Source organism: Leiobunum rupestre, chromosome 11 (genome assembly GCF_980474605.1).
Source record: "Leiobunum rupestre chromosome 11, qqLeiRupe1.1.hap1, whole genome shotgun sequence".
NCBI lineage: Eukaryota > Metazoa > Arthropoda > Arachnida > Opiliones > Sclerosomatidae > Leiobunum > Leiobunum rupestre.
The window spans coordinates 31,838,435-31,855,000 of NC_143394.1; the positions used below are offsets into that span (position 1 = coordinate 31,838,435).

At 34.8% G+C, this 16,566-nt stretch overlaps 1 protein-coding gene across 5 annotated transcripts in view; it reads right to left on the minus strand.

Annotated features, from left to right (window-relative positions):
* LOC149922271 (adenomatous polyposis coli protein-like) overlaps positions 1-15,686 on the minus strand; it is a 43,290-nt gene extending 27,604 nt beyond the window's left edge. For 4 of the 5 annotated variants that reach the window (XM_090163088.1, XM_090163089.1, XM_090163090.1 and 1 more), the window contains exon 1: positions 15,467-15,685. In XM_090163088.1, the coding sequence (XP_090019214.1) occupies positions 15,467-15,469 (3 nt within the window). In that variant the 5' untranslated portion in view covers positions 15,470-15,685. Of the gene's footprint in view, positions 1-15,466 lie in introns of all 5 variants that reach the window. The other variant, XM_090163091.1, reaches the window with a different exon arrangement.
* Positions 15,687-16,566: the final 880 nt, after the last annotated feature.

Sequence of the window (16,566 nt, forward strand, 5' to 3'; positions counted from 1 at the left end):
CTGGAAATACGGCTAAGTTTACCGAGAGGAGAAACTGGAAATAAGGCTAAATTTATGGAGAGGAGAAACTGGAAATAAGGCTAAATTTATGGAGAGGAGAAACTGGAAATAAGGCAAAATTTATGGAGAGGAGAAACTGGAAATAAGGCTAAATTTATGGAGAGGAGAAACTGGAAATAAGGCAAAATTTATGGAGAGGAGAAACTGGAAATAAGGCAAATTTATGGAGAGGAGAAACTGGAAATAAGGCTAAATTTATGGAGAGGAGAAACTGGAAATAAGGCTAAATTTATGGAGAGGAGAAACTGGAAATCTCGCTAAATTTATGGAGAGGAGAAACTGGAAATCTCGCTAAATTTATGGAGAGGAGAAACTGGAAATAAGGCTAAATTTATGGAGAGGAGAAACTGGAAATAAGGCTAAATTTATGGAGAGGAGAAACTGGAAATAAGGCTAAATTTATGGAGAGGAGAAACTGGAAATAAGGCTAAATTTATGGAGAGGAGAAACTGGAAATAAGGCTAAATTTATGGAGAGGAGAAACTGGAAATAAGGCTAAATTTATGGAGAGGAGAAACTGGAAATAAGGCTAAATTTATGGAGAGGAGAAACTGGAAATCTCGCTAAATTTATGGAGAGGAGAAACTGGAAATCTCGCTAAATTTATGGAGAGGAGAAACTGGAAATAAGGCTAAATTTATGGAGAGGAGAAACTGGAAATAAGGCTAAATTTATGGAGAGGAGAAACTGGAAATAAGGCTAAATTTATGGAGAGGAGAAACTGGAAATAAGGCAAAATTTATGGAGAGGAGAAACTGGAAATAAGGCAAAAATTTATGGAGAGTACAAACTGGAAATCTCGCTAAATTTATGGAGAGGAGAAACTGGAAATCTGGCTAAATTTATGGAGGATAAACCCCACATATTGCATTCATTATAAACAGATCAGATTCCCAGGGGATATTACATCACGGCTCATGGTTAGCAAATAGAGTACGATTTAATATGTTATAACTAACTATTGAATTTAAAATTGTCAAAGCTAGTTTGCGCGCAAGAGCCAAGAGGAGACTTAATATTACTTTTAAAAGTGCAACCAATTATGATTACTAAGAGTTACTCAAATACTTAATTTACAATTTTTAGTGAAATAATTTGTAATAATAATTAGGTAAAAAACATTTTTTTTAATATTTAAGAAGCAATTGTCTCGCTGTACTGCGGATCATCTTATGATGTCATAAAATAAAATCTCCATTGGCTGATCGAGATTTTACAATTTTACTAGATTTTGTTTGATTTCCAATAGTCTTAAGTGATAAATTATTTAAATTATTTCATTTAATCGTTTTTAGTAATCTTTAAGTTATTATGTTTTAAGACTTCACCGCCGTAAAAATACACTTTCCTAACAATAGATGGCGCCAAGTGCTCCATAAATTAGATTTTATAAACAGCTACATCAATATAGAAATACGAGAGGAGTGACCGTGTAATGATGATTACAACGCAGCCCAAAGCGCCCGCGTTTGCACAATATCGGTACACTTCTCCTTATAACATTTGTCATGGGGCCTAGGCGCGCTATAGGCGGCCCTGAGTACTTCACTTAACAACATGAAGAGGGCGCTACTATATATAAACATTTTTAATGTTAATTATCCTGTGAATAATTAATTAACCTATGGATGGATTACACGCACATTTTCTAAACCAAAAAAACTTATTTATATAAGTTGTAAAAACGTAGTGAGCTGTCAATCAACATCTGGAAATATCCCTTAAAAGGAAGTATAAAATTTCATATTATGGTCGATCAGATAATTACATATCTCTGATAGCAGATTTAACACAATTTTGGGCTAGCTGGCGCTAGTTACGTTATCCAAATTATAGGATAAAATTTTCCAAATTATAGGATAATTATAGGATAAAATTTTCCAAATTATAGGATAATTATGATAAAATTTTCCAAATTATAGGATAAAATTTTCCAAATTATAGGATAAAATTTTCCAAATTATAGGATAAAATTTTCCAAATTATAGGATAATTATAGGATAAAAATTCCAAATTATAGGATAATTATAGGATAAAAATTCCAAATTATAGGATAATTATACAACTACATTTCAAATTTAAAGGAGTTTATTGGGTTAAAATATTAAGTTAGTTATTTTTATAGAGTGTATTTAAAAGGAGTCATAACTCATAACAGTGTAAAGAAATTGACAATCGAATCTGCACTTGCAATGATTTAAATTTTTCCAAGGGACCAATTAAATATTTCTTGTTGATGTGTATTTTTTTAAATTCTAATAGTTGGGTTTCAACCAAATAGGCTTAAAATAAAGGAAAAATTTGATTTATATAAATTTATAGGAGCACTTCAGAATAGTTGATTTTATAAAATGTCTTTACGCTTGCCCAACTTGTTGAAATGTTGCCCTGGAATAGTTCAGCTAATGCCTAAGAATGAGTTCATAAAGTCTTTAGTGGGAGAGAAGGCAACATTTCAACAAGATGGCCAAGGTTATTTTATAAAAGGAACTATAATCAGTCGTCGCCGTTAAAACAAAACCACGTATCTTTTCGGTGGCCTTTTTGAAAAAAATGGATTTTTTAAAATTGCAGGGACTTGTGAAATCGCGTGTTAGGTTTTTACATGCGAGTTAATTTTATAGTTAAATAATTTCGTTTCAATATTGAATTTATGAGGATTTTAATTTAAAAATATTTTGCTTAAGGGGAATATTTAGAGATACGTGGTTTTGCGTCATGAAGTAAGATAGGAGCTGAAAATAAATACGTGCTTTTGCGCGAAATGCGTTGTGAATATCAAAGATACGTTTAAATGTTTTCTCGATTAAAAAAAAAATCCAATTGCAACCTATAATGTTTTTAATGTTAAATACGTAAGTTGGAGTGTAGAAACTAAATATGTCAATTTTGACAAAACCACGTATCTCGAGTTACGTGGTTTTGTTTTAACGGCGACGTATTATAGACAATATTGGAATTACAAAAATGCTGGGAGCCCTGATCTAAGAATATAAAGCCCCAGGAATGGAAGGATTGATATTATTGGTTGCGCTAGAAACTTCCGGCAAAGCAAATCAGAGTAACCGGAAACGATTATCGCAACCCGGTCTCTCTTTAAAAACGAGAGGCGCAAAAGTTCCACTAGACGGAGCTACACCTTCCATTCCTGGGGCTTTATATTCTTTGCCCTGATTAGATAGTGAAATATCGCCTCAAATACGGGTAAATTAACTTTAAAATTGGCAAACTCACGCACCCCAAACGCCATTAGACGTACAATTACATCACCTTAGCAATTGATTGCCTCAACAATATGCCCACAATTTTCCTTCGTGACAACGGCAAAACTATTTGACGTAAAGCGTCGACATTGTGAAATATGTTTATAAATAGAAGCTTACATCAGGTAGGAAATAGTTTTCCCTTCGCATCCCGAAAGAACTAACCCTTGTAAAGAAATACGCGCATACCGACCTACGCCAATATTGAAAGAAAATCAATGCTAAATGAAAAACAACTGAGAATTTTGGAGGTGCCACTAACAAGGAGACATCCCGAAGTGTAACCCACCGATTTTGTTCAAACTCGGGGGATTGGTAGACCTTCATGTATCATGAAAAATCCTAAAGGGAATTTATTCAATGGGCAACCGTTTTGCCATGGCAACGAAAAATGTTTTTGACAACAACAAATGGAAATTTTCCCATTGAAAATAACATGGGATTCTGACCGATTCCTAGGGTCCCTCCCCCCTGTGAAAAATTTGAACAGATTTCAAAATTTCGATAATGCCAAAAAAAAAGAAAAAAGAAATAAAAATTGACAATAAAAACATCAAAGTTGATCAACTTTTGATCAATTTGAGTTCAAAATCCCATGTTATTTTCAATGGGAAAATTTTATATTTTGTGTTGTCAAAAACATTTTTCGTTGCCATGGCAAAACGGTTGCCCATTGAATAAATTCCCTTTAGGATTTTTCATCATACATGAACGTCTACCAATCCCCCGAGTTTGAACAAAATCGGTGGGTTACACTTCGGGATGCCTCCTTGTAAGAAACCGATCACGTAATGAAACTCGCCTTATTTCGCTCTAAAAAAATTCACGTTTGTTTTTTGTAGAAAATAAGATATGAAAAGTCAGGCTTTCAAGAAAATTGAGTTTCCGTTCATCGTGCTAATGTCTCTCTTTCTGTTCGTTCCGCGGCGAAAAAACGAGCAATTTTGAATAGAATGGAGGGCAAAAACTTCAAAGGGTTTTCGGGGAAACGTACTTTTTCGCCCTACATCATAGATAGAGGAGATATTTCAACACGAACAAAAATTAAACATTTTTCCTCTAACAGAAAAGATAAATTGCGCGTTTAGTACTGAGCCTAACAAATGACCCTAAAATGGCCATTAATAAAGATAATATATTTGCAAATTGTTACGGATTTGAAATTCTGTATTTAATTTTATGATGTGTTTATATAACGATAGATCGTTATTTGTTGAAATTAAACTAGGGGGCGATCGTTATTTGTTGAAATTAAACTAGGGAGCGATCGTTATTAGTTGAAAATAAACTAGGGGGCGATCGTTATTAGTTGAAAATAAACTAGGGGGCGATCGTTATTAGTTGAAAATAAACTAGGGGGCGATCGTTATTAGTTGAAAATAAACTAGGGGGCGATCGTTATTAGTTGAAAATAAACTAGGGGGCGATCGTTATTAGTTGAAAATAAACTAGGGGGCGATCGTTATTTGTTGAAAATAAACTAGGGGGCGATCGTTATTTGTTGAAAATAAACTAGGGGGCGATCGTTATTTGTTGAAAATAAACTAGGGGGCGATCGTTATTTGTTGAAAATAAACTAGGGGGCGATCGTTATTAGTTGAAAATAAACTAGGGGGCGATCGTTATTAGTTGAAAATAAACTAGGGGGCGATCGTTATTTGTTGAAAATAAACTAGGGGGCGATCGTTATTTGTTGAAAATAAACTAGGGGGCGATCGTTATTTGTTGAAAATAAACTAGGGGGCGATCGTTATTTGTTGAAAATAAACTAGGGGGCGATCGTTATATGTTGAAAATAAACTAGGGGGCGATCGTTATTTGTTGAAAATAAACTAGGGGGCGATCGTTATTAGTTGAAAATAAACTAGGGAGCGATCGTTATTTGTTGAAAATAAACTAGGGAGCGATCGTTATTTGTTGAAAATAAACTAGGGGGCGATCGTTATTTTGTTGAAAATAAACTAGGGGGCGATCGTTATTAGTTGAAAATAAACTAGGGGGCGATCGTTATTAGTTGAAAATAAACTAGGGGGCGATCGTTATTTGTTGAAAATAAACTAGGGGGCGATCGTTATTTGTTGAAAATAAACTAGGGAGCGATCGTTATTTGTTGAAAATAAACTAGGGAGCGATCGTTATTTGTTGAAAATAAACTAGGGAGCGATCGTTATTTGTTGAAAATAAACTAGGGAGCGATCGTTATTTGTTGAAAATAAACTAGGGAGCGATCGTTATTTGTTGAAAATAAACTAGGGAGCGATCGTTATTTGTTGAAAATAAACTAGGGGGCGATCGTTATTAGTTGAAAATAAACTAGGGAGCGATCGTTATTTGTTGAAAATAAACTAGGGAGCGATCGTTATTTGTTGAAAATAAACTAGGGGGCGATCGTTATTTGTTGAAAATAAACTAGGGGGCGATCGTTATTTGTTGAAAATAAACTAGGGGGCGATCGTTATTTGTTGAAAATAAACTAGGGGGCGATCGTTATTTGTTGAAAATAAACTAGGGGGCGATCGTTATTTGTTGAAAATAAACTAGGGGGCGATCGTTATTTGTTGAAAATAAACTAGGGGGCGATCGTTATTTGTTGAAAATAAACTAGGGGGCGATCGTTATTTGTTGAAAATAAACTAGGGGGCGATCGTTATTTGTTGAAAATAAACTAGGGGGCGATCGTTATTTGTTGAAAATAAACTAGGGGGCGATCGTTATTTGTTGAAAATAAACTAGGGGGCGATCGTTATTTGTTGAAAATAAACTAGGGGGCGATCGTTATTTGTTGAAAATAAACTAGGGGGCGATCGTTATTTGTTGAAAATAAACTAGGGGGCGATCGTTATTTGTTGAAAATAAACTAGGGGGCGATCGTTATTTGTTGAAAATAAACTAGGGGGCGATCGTTATTTGTTGAAAATAAACTAGGGGGCGATCGTTATTTGTTGAAAATAAACTAGGGGGCGATCGTTATTTGTTGAAAATAAACTAGGGGGCGATCGTTATATGTTGAAAATAAACTAGGGGGCGATCGTTATTTGTTGAAAATAAACTAGGGGGCGATCGTTATTTGTTGAAAATAAACTAGGGGGCGATCGTTATTAGTTGAAAATAAACTAGGGAGCGATCGTTATTTGTTGAAAATAAACTAGGGGGCGATCGTTATTTGTTGAAAATAAACTAGGGGGCGATCGTTATTAGTTGAAAATAAACTAGGGGGCGATCGTTATTTGTTGAAAATAAACTAGGGAGCGATCGTTATTTGTTGAAAATAAACTAGGGAGCGATCGTTATTTGTTGAAAATAAACTAGGGAGCGATCGTTATTTGTTGAAAATAAACTAGGGGGCGATCGTTATTAGTTGAAAATAAACTAGGGAGCGATCGTTATTTGTTGAAAATAAACTAGGGGGCGATCGTTATTTGTTGAAAATAAACTAGGGGGCGATCGTTATTTGTTGAAAATAAACTAGGGAGCGATCGTTATTTGTTGAAAATAAACTAGGGAGCGATCGTTATTTGTTGAAAATAAACTAGGGAGCGATCGTTATTTGTTGAAAATAAACTAGGGGGCGATCGTTATTAGTTGAAAATAAACTAGGGAGCGATCGTTATTTGTTGAAAATAAACTAGGGGGCGATCGTTATTTGTTGAAAATAAACTAGGGGGCGATCGTTATTTGTTGAAAATAAACTAGGGGGCGATCGTTATTTGTTGAAAATAAACTAGGGGGCGATCGTTATTTGTTGAAAATAAACTAGGGGGCGATCGTTATTTGTTGAAAATAAACTAGGGGGCGATCGTTATTTGTTGAAAATAAACTAGGGGGCGATCGTTATTTGTTGAAAATAAACTAGGGGGCGATCGTTATTAGTTGAAAATAAACTAGGGGGCGATCGTTATTTGTTGAAAATAAACTAGGGGGCGATCGTTATTTGTTGAAAATAAACTAGGGGGCGATCGTTATTTGTTGAAAATAAACTAGGGGGCGATCGTTATTTGTTGAAAATAAACTAGGGGGCGATCGTTATTTGTTGAAAATAAACTAGGGGGCGATCGTTATTAGTTGAAAATAAACTAGGGGGGGATCGTTATTAGTTGAAATTAAACTAGGGGGCGATCGTTATTAGTTGAAAATAAACTAGGGGGCGATCGTTATTTGTTGAAAATAAACTAGGGAGCGATCGTTATTTGTTGAAAATAAACTAGGGAGCGATCGTTATTTGTTGAAAATAAACTAGGGAGCGATCGTTATTTGTTGAAAATAAACTAGGGAGCGATCGTTATTTGTTGAAAATAAACTAGGGAGCGATCGTTATTTGTTGAAAATAAACTAGGGAGCGATCGTTATTTGTTGAAAATAAACTAGGGAGCGATCGTTAATTGTTGAAAATAAACTAGGGGGCGATCGTTATTAGTTGAAAATAAACTAGGGAGCGATCGTTATTTGTTGAAAATAAACTAGGGGGCGATCGTTATTTGTTGAAAATAAACTAGGGAGCGATCGTTATTTGTTGAAAATAAACTAGGGAGCGATCGTTAATTGTTGAAAATAAACTAGGGGGCGATCGTTATTTGTTGAAAATAAACTAGGGGGCGATCGTTATTTGTTGAAAATAAACTAGGGAGCGATCGTTATTTGTTGAAAATAAACTAGGGAGCGATCGTTATTTGTTGAAAATAAACTAGGGAGCGATCGTTATTTGTTGAAAATAAACTAGGGAGCGATCGTTATTTGTTGAAAATAAACTAGGGAGCGATCGTTATTTGTTGAAAATAAACTAGGGAGCGATCGTTATTTGTTGAAAATAAACTAGGGAGCGATCGTTATTAGTTGAAAATAAACTAGGGGGCGATCGTTATTAGTTGAAAATAAACTAGGGGGCGATCGTTATTTGTTGAAAATAAACTAGGGGGCGATCGTTATTTGTTGAAAATAAACTAGGGGGCGATCGTTATTTGTTGAAAATAAACTAGGGGGCGATCGTTATTTGTTGAAAATAAACTAGGGGGCGATCGTTATTTGTTGAAAATAAACTAGGGGGCGATCGTTATTTGTTGAAAATAAACTAGGGGGCGATCGTTATTTGTTGAAAATAAACTAGGGGGCGATCGTTATTTGTTGAAAATAAACTAGGGGGCGATCGTTATTTGTTGAAAATAAACTAGGGGGCGATCGTTATTTGTTGAAAATAAACTAGGGGGCGATCGTTATTTGTTGAAAATAAACTAGGGAGCGATCGTTATTTGTTGAAAATAAACTAGGGAGCGATCGTTATTTGTTGAAAATAAACTAGGGAGCGATCGTTATTTGTTGAAAATAAACTAGGGGGCGATCGTTATTAGTTGAAAATAAACTAGGGAGCGATCGTTATTTGTTGAAAATAAACTAGGGGGCGATCGTTATTAGTTGAAAATAAACTAGGGAGCGATCGTTATTTGTTGAAAATAAAGTAGGGAGCGATCGTTATTTGTTGAAAATAAACTAGGGGGCGATCGTTATTTGTTTAAAATAAACTAGGGGGCGATGGTTATTTGTTGAAAATAAACTAGGGGCGATCGTTATTTGTTGAAAATAAACTAGGGGGCGATCGTTATTTGTTGAAAATAAACTAGGGGGCGATCTTTATTTGTTGAAATTAAACTCGGGAGCGATCGTTATCCATTGGAATTAAACTGGTTAGTGATCAACCGTTATGGTAACGACCGCAGGACGACCACAGGTAAGCCCAAGGCATTTGCAGTATATATATATATAAAAATTTAAAGTCACTTTTTGAAAAATAAAGGAAAATATAGCTTTAAAATTTCCATGGAATTAAAAGCCACGCTTTAAGTACTAGAGTTGAAAATGTTTTGACATGAACCTTGAAGTTTCAATAACTCAGCTAGGCTAAAATCAGCTAGGCTAATACCCAAGGCACCAACTTAGGCTTAAGTCATCATGCGACTTTTGAAGCCAACTGACATACTTATCAGTTGATCGGAATGCTTTCCAGTTTTATAATTTAAGTAAATAATCTAATTATAGCATAGAATTGAAAATATATTAAACATTCCGAAATCCTGACAGCGATTTGGAATGATACGGTCACTATTTTCAGATTCAAATTCCCTAACATTCCCTGACCATTTCTAGAGATTGTTCCTGACATTTTTAAGCTAAAACTTGTCAATTTTAATTTACCAATAGTTTCGCGAGCGTTTTCATTAAAAATAATTGAATTTTCCCCCAACTTCTTATCTAGTTCATAAATTTCCCTGACTTTTCCCGACTTCTTATCTAGTTCATAAATTTCCCTGACTTTTCCCGACCTATTTTCTAGTTCATAAAATTTCCTGACTTTTCCCCGACCTATTTTCTAGTTCCTAAAATTCCCTGACTTTTCCCCGACATATTTTCTAATTCCTAAATTCCCCGACCTATTTTCTAATTCCTAAAATTCCCCGACCTTTTTCATAATTCCTAAAATTCCCCGACTTTTCCCCGACCTATTTACTGGTTCCTAAAATTCCCTCACTTTTTCCCGACCCATTTTCTAATTCCTAAATTCCCTGACCCATTTTACAATTCCTAAATTCCCCCACTTTTGCCTGATCTATTTACTGGTTCCTAAATTCCCCGACCCATTTTCTAATTTGTAAATTCCCCGACCAATTTTCTAATTCCTAAATTCCCCGACCCATTTTCTAATTCCAAAATTCCCCGACCCATTTTCTAATTCCAAAATTCCCCGACCCATTTTCTAATTCCAAAATTCCCCGACCCATTTTCTAATTCCAAAATTCCCCGACCCATTTTCTAATTCCAAAATTCCCCGACCCATTTTCTAATTCTTAAATTCCCCGACTTTTGCCTGGCCTATTTACTGCTTCCTAAAATTCCCTGACTTTTCCTTGACCTATTTAATGGTTCCTAAAATTCCCTGACTTTTCCTTGACATATTTTCTAATTCCTAAATTCCCCGACCTATTTTCTAATTCCTAAAATTCCCCGACCTTTTTCATAATTCCTAAAATTCCCCGACTTTTCCCCGACCTATTTACTGGTTCCTAAAATTCCCTCACTTTTTCCCGACCCATTTTCTAATTCCTAAATTCCCTGACCCATTTTACAATTCCTAAATTCCCCCACTTTTGCCTGATCTATTTACTGGTTCCTAAATTCCCCGACCCATTTTCTAATTTGTAAATTCCCCGACCAATTTTCTAATTCCTAAATTCCCCGACCCATTTTCTAATTCCAAAATTCCCCGACCCATTTTCTAATTCCAAAATTCCCCGACCCATTTTCTAATTCCAAAATTCCCCGACCCATTTTCTAATTCCAAAATTCCCCGACCCATTTTCTAATTCCAAAATTCCCCGACCCATTTTCTAATTCTTAAATTCCCCGACCCATTTTCTAATTCTTAAATTCCCCGACTTTTGCCTGGCCTATTTACTGCTTCCTAAAATTCCCTGACTTTTCCTTGACCTATTTAATGGTTCCTAAAATTCCCTGACTTTTCCTTGACCTATTTAATGGTTCCTAAAATTTCCCGACCTATTTACTAGTTCCTAAAATTCCCCGACCTATATTTAATGGTTCCTAAAATTCCGAATTTTCCATGCTTTCCAGGTAGTGGCAACCCCATCCCTGCAACAAAAACATCCAGTATTTCATTAAAAAAACAGGGTTAAAAAGACATTGTCGTCAAAACAATTTTCTCAGAAATGGTTGAAGTTATCTCATCACGATACGCTCAATTAACTCAATAGACGTATTAATCTGATTATGAACGAGTCGAGGAATCTTTTCCGGCGGAGACGCGGGCTGACTCACGACGCAAAACGGAGCATTCTAACAAGTCCTAGGCTTAGATGCCTCCGCAGTCTGGAGGCAAAAAACGAAGGATGGCAGATCTTCGGGGGATAAATTGGAATTAAAGCGCTCATCGCTTCGCGGGAATACAACGAAGGGGCTTTCTCCAAAAGGATGACTCACCGATCCTTCTGCTCTCTGGATAAGCCTGAACATCCCCAACACCGCATCCGCCAAGCGACATCTCTCGCCGCTAGGAGGATTATACAGTTGGCGCCATGGGTGCCAGCCGGGTCTACGCGCAGGTGGCTCCCCCCTCCGACGACCATAGTGGTACAATTGTTTCGAGGTACCGATACGAAGCCACCCCCCGCGTTGTTTATACGTATGTAGTAGAGCCGAAATTATACTTTGTAATGATGGTGACGCGGTTTTATACATCTGTGGCATTTTACTCAGATTCGCGTGCAGGAATGCATTCGAGATATTTTCAATTTACTGATTGAAAGAGGGGCTACTGTTCGACGTCTTACATATTAAAAAGAGACAAATTACACCCAAACATTGCAACAACAAGTCAAAAATCTTCATCTGGTAAAAGGGAGATTTAAATCTAGTCATTTAAAAAAAATCTTTGATTTAAATCGCGTATTAATATACTTCAATGGTTTTAATGTTTGTATTTAAATTTTGTTTTACAATAAATTTTAATTAGATACAATCGTCTCCTGAGTCTTCCGTAATAAATTAATACTTATTATACAGGGTGTTTCCAAAGGTTATGCAAAAATTTGAAGGAGTTGTAGAGGGTGAGTTGAGAAGTATGCCTGTTTTTCTCCCATTTTCCTACGATGAGTTAAAAGAGCGCCAGAGAGCTTCAAAGTGTGGCCTACAAGCCCCTGGAAGTAGGCCTCAACAAGCGCAAAACCAAGCAACAGGGAAACGCGAACATTAAGGTTTGGGTTCGTGTGATAGGTAAAATAGTACAAATCGAGATAACCACAGGGCTCCCAGCGATTTTTTTTTTTAATATTATAGGAATTATAGGAAATTTCATAGAAAATATAGGAATTTATAGGAACATTTTTAGCCAAAAAAATAGGAATTTATAGGAACATTTTTTGAAAAAATAGGAAATTATAGGAGTATATTGAAATTATAGGAATTTATAGGAACACTGGGAGCCCAACCGTTGATGTTTTCGGGAACACCGGACCTAAGCCAGAGCTAAGCTCTATTTAGAATGCAAATTTTCCCAAACGTTAAGGCTGTTTTCTAATACATTATTTTTAAAATTATAGGTATTTCTGGATATACATGTAGCTATAGAAAATCTAGAAAATTTCGAATAAATAGGAATTTATAGGAACAATTTGAGAAAATAGGAAATTATAGGAGCATATTGAAATTATAGGAATTATAGGAATAGCCCTGTAACCAGCGTAAAAAAGTTAACTTAAACAGTATTTAAAGTCCCTGCTGCTTGGTTTTGTGCTTGTTGCAGCCTTAAATTTTTGCATAACCTTTTGAAACACCCTGTATATCACCATGACAAAAATCAGTGCTTCTATTCTATACGAAAGTAGGTTCTTTAGAAATTTCAATTCAGAGAAAATGCAATTATATTTCATTTTTAAATAATTAAATTTAATAAAGATTAATTTAAAATATAGTATTACGTGATCGCTGCAATTAAATTACTTATTAATTTGTCAAGAAAAACAGGCATAAAACCTTAAAAAAATCAATAAAATAAATTAAAATCAATAAAACAATCAATTAAAAACAAGTCCTAGCTCGAGTAAACTATTTTTTATTTAGTTTATACTCCCTACTAATACCCACAGACTTTCTATTAAACTTAAAATTAATTTCCAGTAATTTGACAATAATAGAAAATAAAATATTACATTGGAATTTAGTGGGTAGAGCTAGTTTCGGTGTAAGTACTAAAACGCCCACACTATTTTTATGATATCTTTATGTATTTTTATTTTTTCTATAATTTATTTTCATGTATAAATGTTTTAGCTTCAGTTACTGAGCTCAAATCCCAAAGAAAAAATCTGATGCATCGGATTTTTTCTTTCACGATGGCTGAAAAGTTTCTCGTAGTGTAGTTATAAATAAAAAAATAAACTTGTATTCAACTACGGAAGATATTTGAATAAACTGCAATGTCAAGGTCAAGAGATAACTAAAACTATATTTTTTTTTGTATTTACACCAAAACTAGCTCTACCCACTAAATTCCAATGTAATATTTTATTTTCTATTTTTGTAATTATATGTAAACTGTAGGCGGTACTTTGGCCAAAAGTCTTTACATTAAATTTATATGATCCCTTGAAATGCAAAATATTGCATTTCCTGTTCCCTTTAAGTATTAACAAAGAAATAACCTTAATCAGAATCAACTAAGAGTACGAGGGATCAATTAGGAAAAACGGAATTAACGTAAAATCGTGATTATTTGTAATCTTAGCAGAATCTTGAAATCAAGAAGAATCAACGGTTTTTTGAAGGAATCCACGGAATCGAAGGTGAAATCAGAAAAATCAATTTGGATTACGAAAGAATCAGATTGGAATCAAGGTGGAATCACGGAATCAAATGGAATAAATGTTTTTGGGAATCAACGAGAATAATAATAATAATAATAATCAGCTAGGCTAATACCCAAGGCACCACCCTAGGCCTAAGCCATCGAGCGACTTTTAAAGCCTTTAATTCAAGTGGCCGGGTTACAATCTTGTACGCTTTTTTCTTAAGTGGCGGACTCCTCGAATTATACACAGTAATAAAATATCTAGCTAGGTTGCTACAGTTTTATAAGATTCAAATTCCCTGACTTTGAGAGTTATTTTTAAATTCCCTGACATTTCCAGGTACTGTGCGATTTTTGGGCCATTTGTCGTTCTACTTCTAAACTTAAATTTTTTATGATAAAATAGGGACACCAAAATTTAATCCACCGATGGTAAAATACTTTTCAATAATACAATGCCATCGTGCTAGCCAAAAAAAAACAACCCAAGGAAGGGTTACGTTGATAGCAATGACCCCTTCAGAGGAGTGTCCTTAACGACCGATTGCGTTACAATTTTACACGTATAAATGAAACAAAATAATGCTAATTACGGCTGAACAATGGATATAAATGGGCCACGGAATGATTACCATTTAAAAGTGGTGGCACGCGAACCACGAACTGGTTTGGCGCTCACGAAGACCGGCTGGTGGTGGCAGCCGACTGTCCTTAAATGGAATATCACCTGCAGCTAATTATACCGAGAAATAATAATTTTCATAGTCAAGGCTGCGAGATCATTTCGTTCCAAAAAAACCCAGGAAGAACGAACTTAAAAAAATGCCAAAACCACCAAGGATTTGTTTTCAGTTCCACTTTGGGACAAAATATGAAATTTTAAGGAGATTATAAGCCCCCACTTAAGTTCTAGGTTTTGTTTTGAAACTTTGTCACTCAAGGCTGCGAAACATTAGGCCGTTTGAAAGTAAATTTTTGTTTAGGCTAACTTCTACAAAACGAACAGGAAACTACTACTCAAGTTCAGAGCGCATTAGGTTTGTCTATACCCTTACATTCATTAGACAATCTACATTTTAGGTGAAGTGGTGAAACGTCGGACACCGTATCATTAAACTTTTATGGTTCAGGGACTTGAAACCAAGGAAAAAGTCGCATTCAAGGGGAGTTGACACATACTTTTTGACTACCAGACCATGAATCTGTTTGACAACAAAATTCTAACTTGTTTAGATTTTGCCTAAACATTACTTTTTAAGGTTGAGAAACTTATCCAATATCTACTAGAGAATTTTACTAATATTGTCTTAAGACTAATTTTATCACAGGCTGATCATTTTATGATTACTTTAAATGATAGTTAGGCGCAAACACAATATTACAAACTTTAACTAAGTCAAGATTGAAAGAAAATAACGAATCATTACACAATAAATTAAAATTATAAACTCTACAAATCGCTTACCTATTTATAGGCAATATTGCAAAATAACAATTTAAATAATAGCGTAAAATTTAAATTTTATTAGTAAATATTATGCCCATATTCGGTTATAACGGTTTATATTTGATGGGGAACTTCGTGTATCTTAATATATCCAGCCTATAGGCGTATTAGCCTATCCCAAACTAGGTCCTACACTAGTATTGGGTACTTTACGGTACTGTATATTAACTATACACACAATATGCATTGCAACCCCGGAGCTATTGCCAAAGGCTTGGTGATATGGCAGACAGCGATGACTCGGTGGGCCTATGACTACGAGAAATAATATGGCGAAAAACAACTCACCATGCATTACCAGAGTCTGATTATCCGACGGCTAGGATGTCATTTAGGGGGAAAACGCGAGTATTAAAATTCTCACATATTGAAATTCGAAACCGTAGAGTAAAAATGGGTGCCAAAATAAAGCCAGATAAGCCTTGCACACTCTCGCGAGCGACACGCTGCGGTGAAGAAGAGAGAAGAAAGACGCGCAGCTGCACCTCGGATATTCTACACAACTCTTAACGGCGAAACAATGAAGAGTACCGTATAAAAACCAGTATAGACTACGAATGGAGCGCTCGACGCGGCGGAAACGGGAAACTCAGAAGTAAACACTACAAAAATGTTACGAAAAAAATTCTAAAATTTGTGGATAAAAATTGGGTTTACTGTAAATAGAGGATAATTAATTTGGATATTCTTTTAGTATGTTTCTTTTTATGACCGGTGTAAATATGTAATAAATTTTGAATATATCTGATTGTTTTTTAAATTTATTTTAAAAGCTTAATAGCTTAGAGCTATTAAAATATTAAGCGTGGTTTAAATAATGCTTTTAAAATAAAAGCAACAGAAATAGTAAATTTCTGTAGGAAATAAATTCTATTTTGCTTAGAAATCTATTTTACGGAAGTAGTTTTCTTTGATTCGTGGAGAATGTGTCGCCATCTGCTAACATATTTGTATTCTAAATGCAAGAGGGAAATTTAAATAGGGTTTTTAGGTTATATAAACAACCAGCGAACCCAAAGTAAGAATCAGAACTGATACATCTTTAATCGTAATTTTTTTGAGGCCAAAGCCGTTTAATAATGGAAACTGACGCTTTCTTCGGCGAGATAATGATAAATTATTGATTCAGAACATAAAATTGACGATTCTAAACTTTCGCTTAGTTTTTGAATCTTTCAGTCGAGGGGCAGATCACTAAGCTTTAGATTTAATCATTATTAAATAATTTTAATCCTGATTAAATCATTTTAATCACGGTTTAATCAATATAATCACGATTTAAACAAAATAATTACGATTTAATCTTTTCAATCTCGATTTCATATTTTAATTAATTGGTAGTCTAATTTTTAATATCAATGAACTTAATAAAATACCTCGTAAAATTC